The sequence below is a fragment of the Trachurus japonicus genome, chromosome 9 (genome assembly GCF_045865225.1).
Source record: "Trachurus japonicus isolate A0001 chromosome 9, Traja_1.0".
Taxonomy (NCBI): Eukaryota; Metazoa; Chordata; class Actinopteri; order Carangiformes; family Carangidae; genus Trachurus; species Trachurus japonicus.
The window spans coordinates 15,123,530-15,134,964 of record NC_140915.1 but is presented as its reverse complement, the minus strand read 5'-3'; the positions used below and the strand labels follow the sequence as shown (position 1 = coordinate 15,134,964).

General features: G+C 41.5%; 1 protein-coding gene across 2 annotated transcripts; it reads left to right on the top strand.

Moving 5' to 3' along the window:
* The first annotated feature begins 3,581 nt into the window (after positions 1 to 3,581).
* isl1a (ISL LIM homeobox 1a) lies at positions 3,582 to 10,822 on the top strand. Of its 2 annotated transcripts, none has more exons than XM_085786138.1 (6): positions 3,582 to 3,838; positions 4,244 to 4,433; positions 5,563 to 5,822; positions 6,868 to 7,154; positions 8,272 to 8,439; positions 9,862 to 10,822. In XM_085786138.1, exons 1-6 carry the CDS (start codon positions 3,613 to 3,615, stop codon positions 9,976 to 9,978), a joined length of 1,248 nt encoding a protein of 415 aa, XP_085642264.1. In that variant the 5' UTR covers positions 3,582 to 3,612; the 3' UTR covers positions 9,979 to 10,822. The 2 variants fall into 2 exon arrangements, with proteins under 2 accessions (XP_085642264.1, XP_085642265.1); XM_085786139.1 differs by having other exon boundaries at positions 6,871 to 7,154; positions 9,862 to 10,111.
* The last annotated feature ends 613 nt before the right edge of the window (positions 10,823 to 11,435 follow it).

Genomic DNA, 11,435 nt, shown 5'->3' with positions numbered 1-11,435 from the left:
GTTGGTAAATCCATGTTTAGGAAACATCCTCAATGTCATTTGATGGCCCAGCTGCTGGTGGGTAAAAGAATGAAGTTTAATAGGGAACTCATGCCATTTCTTTGAGCTGTTAAATAACTATATGCACAGATGTTGTTCATAAATGTTCCAATTGAATATCAAATAACATTATCCTTGAATTTAATGTTGTGTTTTGCAGATTCATCTCGTGTCAACATGTGGTTGAAGTGACATGATCTCCAGTGTGCATGTTGGAAAGGTTCATCTACTGTAATGTGGTTCATAGAAACATTAGATATATAATAGTTGATGACTTTCTGTTTTGTGGACAGATGTAATAGATTACTGTATGTATGTGTGTTCTCATGTAGATTTAATTTAGCTCAATAATGGTTTGTTGTCCAATCTATTTTCTTACTGTTTGTGATTTTCTTCTGAATTAAGTAATTTCCCATTTTAAGATTTTTAATTAGATTTTTCTTTACCGAAGTTTTGTCTCAGATTCATTGAATGTTGTAAAGCCTTACCCCGTGTAAAAGGTTAAGTATGCAGTGTATATGTAAAATGTGTTATTGACTGATTGGCCTCTCACAAATTATTATGAATAAAACCCACAAATATACACAAGTAACCGTAGCTACCCATTATTTATTTTATATAAATTTCAGGAATAGGACAATGTTATTTGAAATGCTGTCAAAGAGCTGGGTGGAAATGTTTCTGTTACGGTTTCTTCCATCAGCGTTTGAACTTGTGACAACAGTGTTGTTGATGAGGAAAATGAGGTTTCACTGGGTGACAAATTACACGGCCTGTCAGTGTGGCGGCTTTCAGATGCATTGGCTGTGATTTTCCTCTTCAGCACTCGAGCTCTACTTTCATAAGCACAGTCTTTCACTACATGCCAAACTGTAATCAGAACGGGCTTTCCAAAAGAAGTCAGCGGACTGCTGGGCTGACAACACACACACACACACACACAAAGAGAGAGAGGGGGGCTATACAGTATAGATGGAGAGAACACAAGGATGTAAATATTATTCATCCCATATGATGAAATGACCATAGCTCACAGTATGAGTGAAAGTCAATAGGATAATAATGCAATAGTGCAGAGCTGTTCACTCTGTCTGTTACATAAACTAACACCAAAGCCTGTGGACGCAGCATTTCACCCATGATTCATTCATTCACTCACCCATGTGCTGATGGTTTCAGTGACTCCTCCAGATGTTGAACCTGCTGCTGGATCAGTGGGTTCAAGGTCTATGTGATCAAGTTTCCAAAAAAGAGAATTTCTTTTTTTAAAGAATTAAATACAACATTAAAATAATGTCAAAATTGAATAAAACGTAGAGGAATATGGGAATAAAATTACAGTAGTTTTTATACTAATAACAAATAAAATACCTCTTATGCTAGCCTAATTATCAAGTTAAAGATATAATAATATAAATAATAAAGTGAAAGCAAAAAGAAGAATGAACAATAAGACACTCTAAAAATTGAAATACAATTATTACACCCCTCACATTACACTTTCCCTAACAGTAAGTGAAATCTTATATTACAGTATCAGAGCAATAACAAATCAGCAGCTCCTGAATAATAATTATAGATGCATATGATTATATTCTAGTATTAAATAGACATGGACTCAATTACTCGTACTTTAGATACTTTTTCTTGTGGAGTTGTAGTAAAAAGCTTTATACTTTAGATACATGTACATTAAGATGTTTTTTTTTGTTTTTTGTATTGATAATCTAATCAGGAAATGTATCACTGCTTCTGTTAACAAAGTACCGTAGATGCAGGCTGTGACAGGATGCTGCTCCACCCTCCACCACCACTTCCTGCCTGCACTGACACTGAATGTTTGCCTCAGGTGAAAATTGTGTCCCTCATGATCCTCCTGTAATTTTCAATAACATGTGCTACAGTAAGCTGCATTATTTACTTGACCACAAGAGGCTGCATCTCAGAGGAAAAAGAAAAAAAACCCTCAAGATTATATTCTAGGTTGTCCTGTTCATGGTCATTGTTTTACATTAAGGTCCTTCAAGTCCAGAGTGAGACCCTGCTGGGATCATGATGCACCACTCGCTGAGGCGTCAGTGTCACTTGCTCAAACTTTGGCTACTCTTAGAAATGTAATAGTTACAGTGTATTTCTATTTTCTATATAATAATTACAGAGTGAGTGCAAAGAAAAACATGCTTAAGAATTGTAATAATCCCGTGGAAACTAATGCTTTTAATATTACAGCAAATATACATAGGCCTATCTATCTATCTATCTATCTATCTATCTATCTATCTATCTATCTATCTATCTATCTATCTATCTATCTATCTATCTATCTATCTATCTATCTATCTATCTATCTATCTATATCTATCTATCTATCTATCTATCTATCGTTGAAAATTTGTTTATTTGGATAAAACCCCTTGAGATGTAGGCTACCATCTCGTTTTCGAGGGGGTCCAAACATATAGACAAACATAGATTAATCAGACAAACATGTTCTCAACAATATAGAAAAACAAACAGACAAATAAACAAACAAAACAAAAAAAGGGGGGGAAAAAAAGACAAAAACAATAGAACAAACAAAGGACAAACCACAGTTATTGTAACTACATTGGGACAAAACAACCATAATAAGGCCACAATGGTCAACACTGAGACTATCTATCTATCTATCTATCTATCTATCTATCTATCTATCTATCTATCTATCTATCTATCTATCTATCTATCTATCTATCTATCTATCTATCTATCTATCTATCTATCTATCTATCTATCTATCTATCTATCTATCTATCTATCTATCTATCTCTGCTGCAGCCTGTGTCTCAGTGTGTTTACAGCGTTAGTAGGTTACTAACACAAGAGGGCGTGTTGGTGTGTGTCACCGCGGCCCCTGCGGGTCTCGGCCTGTCACCGCTCTGATTTAGGGCTCACACCGTCAGCTGCTGGAGAGAGAGAAAGAGAGAGAAGAGAGGAGAGAGAGCACACGTCCATGCACACGACACGACTGATGGTTTTCGTTAGGTTGAAGGTGTAACACTTCTTCCTCCTGGTTCCACTACCCTTCTTCCCACAAAGAACAGGTCTGCATGGTTTTTTTTTTGTTTTTTTTTAAAGGTTTTCTCCCAGCGTGGCTGAGTTTCCTCAAAGTTGACTGGAGATTTAGCTGCATGGAGGCGGCTGCACGCTTTGATATGGTGTTTTAACTGTGCATGGACAGACTGATGCATTCACCACTCCACGTTCAACACTGCTGTGGCCTCCTGTGTGCCCCCCCCTTCAAATTAAAAGTTAAAATATATTTTCCCTTCCTCTCATGAAGTTACATGCAATGACCCCCCTCTGCACCTAACCTACAGCACGGGTGGCAAAAAATTAAGAAAAAAATAAATTAACTCAGCAGAAAACAAATGATGGAAAACAAATGATATGCAGCAATAAGTGTGCCGGTGTGTGAGAGAGAGTGAGTGTGTGTCTGTGAGTGTGTGTGTGTGTGTGTGTGTGTGTGTGTGTGTGGTTAGTGCTGGTCAGGGTCTGCAGAGCCAATCAGCTGCTCATGCAGATGACGTGCTGATGTCCTACGTCAGCCCCGCCGCTTGTCAGGATCAGAGCTGCACACACACGCCGGCAACAAACACATATACACACACACTCCTTCTCCGAGCCGGACAGCACAGCCCCCCTGGCCCCGGCAGAGCCCGGCAGCGGAGCACACATCCAGGCTTCCAGACCGCCGTGACAGTGGACCTAACGTCGGCTTACTTTGTGGACATGGGAGACATGGGGGATCCGCCGAAAAGTAAGACTTCTTGTGACTTGCTCGGAGCTATGGGGAGCGATGGTGGAACTAGTGAATTCATCCCAAGTTGAGTTATAGTTTCCTTGAGATGCTGCAGGCAGAACATCTTTCCTCGGCCTGGTAGTTTTTTTTTATTATTATTAAATACTGATTATTATGGGCTACCTTATTATTACAGGCGTTAAGTCAGTGGAGCGTCCCTGACTTTTCTATGGACATTTTTTCTTCAAGTTTTCACATAATAATAGTCTACTAATAATAATGACGACAATAATAATAATAATTATGAATAATAATAACAATAATAATTATAACAATAGGTTATAATTGCTTTAAGGTGATTTGATAGTCCGCTTTATTCAGAGGTCCATTGTGAACAGTGTGTCATGTGTCCTGTTCTTCCAGAGAAGCGGCTGGTGTCTCTGTGCGTGGGCTGCGGGAACCAGATCCACGACCAGTACATCCTGCGGGTCTCCCCGGACCTGGAGTGGCACGCCGCCTGTCTGAAATGCGCCGAGTGCAGCCAGTACCTGGACGAGTCCTGCACATGCTTCGTCCGGGACGGAAAGACTTACTGTAAACGGGACTACATCAGGTAGGACGCGCCGGGACAGGACAGGCTGCATGGGACAACACCCCACCCCCCAACCCCACAGCTCCTCCACATAGGCTGCTACACCACAGGAGCCGGAGCTGCACGCATGCAGACTGGGATCGTTATAATAAAAATAAAAATAATAATAATTATTATTATACTCATACAAATAATAATAATAATTATTATTTCATGTTTTTTACGATATGAGCGTGAGATTACCGGGCCTGGTTTCAGGCGCCATGGAGCCGCTTTTCAACATGGGTTCAAATATTTATCATCTTCATTACAACAACTTGTTGTAAAGCGCGTGCTCCCGACTATAAAGTCAAAGTTTCACAATTTACAACATCACATACATTTAAAAACACAGGAGGCCACACAGGCTGAGGCTGTGTGACTGAGCCCGGAACCCACTGCGACCATCAGACATCAGATATTAAAAAAAAAAAAAAAAAAGGCCTCAAAATGATTCGCTGATTATCGCTATTAATAAATATTAGATCATGACCGGAGGACCAGCTGTTTAATGGCAAAACACAAATTACACAGTACACCAGTGTCGTCCAGAGAAAAACTTATAGTCCTATCATATCAGAATATACTTTTACTGCTGACAAGTCACCATTATTATTATTATTACTATTGTAGTTATTATTGTTGTTTTTGTTGTTGTTGTTCATAATATTAATAATATTATTGTTATTATTATTATTAGACTATTATTATTGTTGTTATTATTTAATTGCTCAACCTATATGTTATTAATATTGCCAGGCTATACATTGTCATCAAAACATTTCCATAGCACATTATTTCTTATAAGTGCAAAATTTTGTTTTTATTATTTGCTATAATTATTAGGCTATTATTATTATTGTTGTTATTATTACAGTTATTATTAGTTGTAGTAGCAGTGGTGGTGGTGATATAGCAGTATTATTATTTTCATTATTTTGAGCACAAATTATCGATATTGTTTTGCAGGCTCAGGCAATTTTTTTTTTTACAAGGAGATTTTGGTGTCTGAGTTTCCTGCAGTGAAACTGATCGGGGCTGTGTATGTGTGTGTGTTTGTGTGTATGTGTGTGCGCGTGTGTGTGTATGTGTATGTGTGTGTGTGCACTAGGTTATACGGGATTAAATGCGCCAAATGCAACATCGGCTTCAGCAAGAACGACTTCGTGATGCGGGCCCGCTCCAAGGTCTACCACATCGAGTGTTTCCGCTGCGTCGCCTGCAGCCGGCAGCTCATCCCGGGCGACGAGTTCGCTCTGCGGGAGGATGGGCTCTTCTGCCGGGCGGACCACGACGTGGTGGAGCGGGCCAGCCTGGGCCCCGGAGACCCGCTCAGTCCGCTGCACCCCGCCAGACCGCTGCAGATGGCAGGTAAAGTCCCGGGGAGTGGGATATACGCATATACGATACGATAGGAGGACCGATATAACTACTACTGTCGCAGACACTACTGACTGAGTAGGATGGCTTTGACTTTTTTTTTTCTTTTTTTTTTTGGTCTCGGAAGTCCTGAAGCCTTTTCTTTTCCTCTCTTCCGCGGTGTTGGATTTTGGGTCAGGCCTTAAAAATAAAAAGGATTATCCGAGTTGACTCCACCACCAGACCAGACTGTGAGAGATGTTTCATGTTCAGATTAACCGCAACTCTTGGTGTTGCGCTTCTCCGTTGATGAGTTTTCTCTGCAGACTCGGACCCCCTGATGCTGTAATGTTAATTTCTCCTGGTCCGTGTTTGGCTGGTTGAAGTTTTTTTTTCCTTCTTTTTCTTCATCTTCTTCTGTGGGACCGGTTCTGGTGTGTGATGAGCTCCTGCTTCTGCATACCACACCACAGTCCGCTCAGACCAGGCTCGGAGATTAGATACAGTGGGCGCTGCTGCTGTCAGAAATACACCCGGTTATCACTGGTGGAGGAGCAGCGCGACACATGGGGCTGAGAGGGGCTGAGGGTCCGGGTCGGGAGACTTTTAAAGATGTCTGGAAGGAAAGGAAGGGGGCTGAGGCTGGTTTTCGCTGGTATAGTGGACTGTCTGGCTGCTTGCTGCAGGGACCAGATGGCCCTGGTTGTTCTCAGTGTAGGGTTTGACCTTGGGTCAGATGAGTCAATCAGAGCTGTGCTGTTTGAAACTAAAATGCAATGAAGCCTGCAGCTGCTGAAACATGAGATATGGTCCCACTCAGAGGAAGTTTAGCTCAGGAGCGTTTAGAGCAAAGCAGGAGGAAGATTTTTTATTTATTTATTCATTATTGTTTAGCTTTAAGGCCTGATCTTTATTCCAGTGTCACCGAGGATCAGTCAAAGTGTGTCTGTGACAGTGGTCCATCATGTGTTAGAGACCCTCACAGACTCGCAGACAGATAAATTGATTCCCACCCCCCCTTCTCCCTGGGTTCTTCTCCCCGTCCCTTTGTCAACAGCAGAACCAATCTCGGCTCGACAGCCAGCGCTGCGGCCTCACGTCCACAAACAGCCGGAGAAGACCACCCGGGTCCGGACGGTGTTAAACGAGAAGCAGCTCCACACGCTGCGGACGTGCTACAACGCGAACCCGAGGCCCGACGCGCTCATGAAGGAGCAGCTGGTGGAGATGACCGGCCTCAGCCCGCGGGTCATCCGGGTCTGGTTCCAGAACAAGCGCTGCAAGGACAAGAAGAGGAGCATCCTGATGAAGCAGCTCCAGCAGCAGCAGCCCAACGACAAGACGGTAAGAAGACGACGAGCACTGAACCCACTGGGCCACACGGCAGCTTTACACTTTTTAGAGTCAAATATAGTATAACTCTGTTTTATTCATATGGCTCAGTGTTGTATGTTGATCAGTGACAGAGTGTGAAGATGAAATTTCCCTATGGGACAATAAAGGCATTCTATTCCTATTCTATTCCTATTCTATTCTATTCTATTCTATAAAGGCCCGAAACACACACATTATGTCTCCGAGTCAAAGGTTACAGGTGGGGGTGTCAGAGTCCACGGTTTATGCTGTATGATGCCCCCCCTTCCCCTCCTCCTCCCTCCTCCCCTCACCCATTATAACCAGTGGTGGACTGTAACGGAGTAAATTTACTTGAGTACTGTCCTTTACTTGAGTATTAGATTTCTTTGGTACTTATTACTCTTACCTGAATACATTTCCAAGACAAATATTTTTTACTTTTACTCGAGTTAATTTCTAGGAAGGCTGAAAAGTACTCGTTACTTTCAAGTCTGCTCTTTTTTTTTTTTCTAAAATACTATTGGACACAAGCTGTGTTTGTCAAAGAAGGAAACCCTGACCCCTAAAAGCAGCACATCAGTGCAGCTGGTTTCAAAGAGTTAATTCTCAGAAACAAGAGTTAAAAGGTCCTTAAATTCATTTAGAAAAAAATATAGTAATTCATTGATGTGGAAAAATAAGAAATTTACTCTTAAAAGCATGTACTTTTGGATACTTAAGTACCTTTAAAAGCAAGTACTTTTTTACTCTTACTCAAGTAACATGTCAACTGAGCTACTTTTACTTGTAACAGAGTAAATTTTGACCAGTAGTATTTGTACTCTTACTCAAGTACTGGGGTCGAATAGGCTACTCTGTCCAACTCTGATTATAACCTATTAGATGATGATGATCTGGAGCTATTTTAAGGTTTCATTCAGAGTTTCAGACCTGCAGAGTCTATCCATACCACGTTAGTTTGCTGCCTGCACCCCCACCCCCTACCCCCAACACACACACACCACACACACTGCTGTGCTCACACGTGTAATCAGTCACAGTGACAGATAGATAGATAGCGGGGTTGTGACCGCGTCGCCTCATCGCATCATCCCTTTTCCCGCAGAACATCCAGGGAATGACGGGGACTCCGATGGTGGCGGCCAGTCCGGAGCGGCACGACGGCGGCATCCAGGCCAACCCGGTGGAGGTGCAGAGCTACCAGCCGCCCTGGAAGGTGCTCAGCGACTTCGCCCTGCAGAGCGACATCGATCAGCCGGCCTTCCAGCAACTGGTACGTCCTGCATGCATTCTCCACTCTTAATGTATTCACTTGTTTTCTAATTTTTTTTATAGGTTATTTAATTTCTGTTCAGGATATGAGACGCGCAAAGGTTTTATCTGATAGCGGTCAACAAACAAACAGGCGGCGTGCATCTGTGTGTGCTTATCACGGGATCTATCTACTTTGATGTGGGACACGGAATTTATTTATCTAAACTTTTAAACTTCTAAATTAAAAAAACAAAAAAACCAAATCATCCTCCATGAGTTATTTTTCTCCACTTCTGCATCTTCATTCAAATCCTGAGTAGTGAATATTTCCGTGGGCATAAGGTGCGAATCATCACACAGCAGCATGGTTGGAGAAAAAAAAGAAGAAAATGTTTTTTTTTTCTCTCTCTCTATGGGAAAATTTTAAAATGATCAGTCCATTTAAATAAAATCAGCCCAGTTGCTGTGGACTGTGAGTTTTGTTCCGGTTCTCTAGTTGAATAGACAGAAGGCCTCTCCAGAACCAACTCAGAACCTGGGCTGGGATGTCGCTACATCCCGGGACAAGTGAAGGGTTTAAACCCTTGGAAATAACATCGATTTTTCTTTCTTATTGATTTGTTTCTGTGGAATGAGGCATCATAATAAACATGATATCCTGAAATCTCCCAAACTGACCCAGCAGCAGCAGCAGCAGCAGCGCTCAGGCTGCACGTGGACACATGTTCCCATAAATGATCAACATTTATGACGGGACCGGAAGGTGACACGCACTTCACGCGCTGTTTGGTTGCGGGGAAGCAGAACTATTAAGAAAAAACAACTGGTAGATATTATATTGTTATAGTAGCCTGTTTTATTGAGGCTGGTCGAGGGTTCAGATATCAGATGCGGATCAATAAAAGGATTATAACCAATCAATCACCACAGCTCTGACGTCATGCTCAAGTTTATTTTTGACACACTACCAAAAACAATTAAGCTGCTTTTATGTTCACGTTCATCTAAAAACATTTACGTAAAAAAAAAATGCAGAAAAATATTTGTTGACTGGCTGCTTACACTTAATTTTAATGTGTGTGTTTAACCTACTATTTAGCCTGTAGTTCCTAATTATCACGCACAGACTGATGGGTAATCAACAAGAGGATAACACCACTGTTTATTGTTACCATATTATTATTATTATTATTCAAAATTAATTACTCGGGACAAATTAATCTACAAATTAATGGCAATAATCACCGTAAATAAACCTCTGGTCTAAGTTCAGAGTGGACTTTGGCGGTGGATCCAGGCCTATATCGGTGTGAATGAACTAAAACCATCATCCTCCAGCAGCTGTCAGTCAGAGCGCCTGTGCATGCATCCAGATGTTGTCTAGTCTGACCGATGTCTTCATGCATATACCTCCCTTCCTTCCTTCCTTCCTTCCCCGCAGGTCAGCTTTTCGGAGGGAGGACCGGGCTCCAACTCGACGGGCAGCGAGGTAGCGTCCATGTCGTCCCAGCTTCCAGACACGCCGAACAGCATGGTGTCCAGTCCCATCGAGGCCTGAGCAAGGACGGACGCGCAATGGACGGACTGGACTGGACTGAACTGAACACACAGCCCCCTCCTCCTCCTCCTCCTCCTCCTCCTCCTCCTCCTCCTCCCCAGTTCATCCCATGCCCCTCCCGCCCCCGACTGCACCAAGCAACCCCCCTGGTTGTATTTTGACACTGTGAAGACAATCATGGGATTTTTACCATTTAGCCACCCATTCTAACGCCCCGGATGGACGTTAGAGAGTGAGTGTCCACTGTCCATCCATCCATCCGTGCGTCATCATGGCCGGTGCTGCCTGGTTAACAGTTGCCAAAACGAGAAGACATATGACCGTGACTCCACCGATCAACGGGACCTCTTGAGTAGGCTACTACTACTACAGGAGGAGACGGATCAGGACTCTTTAACTCCATCGAAACGCTGTGCGCTACTCTGAATAGAAAAAAAACAAAACAAAACAAAACAAAAACAATGACTGGTGATTTTTTTTAAATCCATAAAACGCACTTCATCATATAATAGACCGTTTGGAGGGAACAGCACTGCTTCTTCATTTAATTACACGATTTCCTACATGACCCAAGTACTAAAGCATTTGCAACAAGGTATACCTCTATTTTGCCACAAGCTTCGTGGGACATTTGTGTGAGTTAGTGTCTGTCCGAGAATATTTTTTTTTCTTTCCCAAAGATGTGTAAATTAATAATAAGTTAAAAAAAAAATACCGTTTAGCTCTGGAAGAAAATGTTTCGTTTGTTCCCGTGCAACAAAAAATTATTTATTATTTATTGTCGACAAATTTGCCACCTTTTGTGTAACTTTCTTAACTGAAGTAAAAAGAGACAAAAAAAGACTTTGAGTTTGTTCTGTGGCTTTTTCTGTTTTTGTTTTTTTCTTTCTGTTTTTGAATGAATTATCTATAAGGTGAATATTGAGACGTGTGGCCAGCGTCAGGTGCGTTCAATGGCGGGATGGCTTTTGGTGCTGATGCTGCTCAACATGAGTCCTGCTAAAAAAAATCTGATAGAAACAAAGAGACGGCGGGGTTTGATGATTTTAAACGGAGAAGCAAATGTCTGTAAAACTGCGTCAGTCTTCAATGTGACACTGCAGAGTAGCTGCAGGTTTTTTATTTTATTTGTCTATTTATTTAATAACAGCAGGCTGATCATACTGATGCAGCCACCATAATAATAATAATAGTAATAACATCAATAATAATGATGATAATGAAGATAATTGTAATATGGAGGACTCCTTGTCATTTTAAATATCAGTGCCTATTTTATTTATTTGTTTTAGCCATTTTCTTTCTTTTTTTACTTTGTGTTTCTTAATCTGACTGCTCTGTGATTATTTGTGTATATTAACTATTTAAGTATTTATATCTAAGGTTTAAATTTGTGTGTGTGTGTGTTTCCATTTCTCAGTTTGTGATGAGTAGCCTACAGTCCTAATCCTGATATG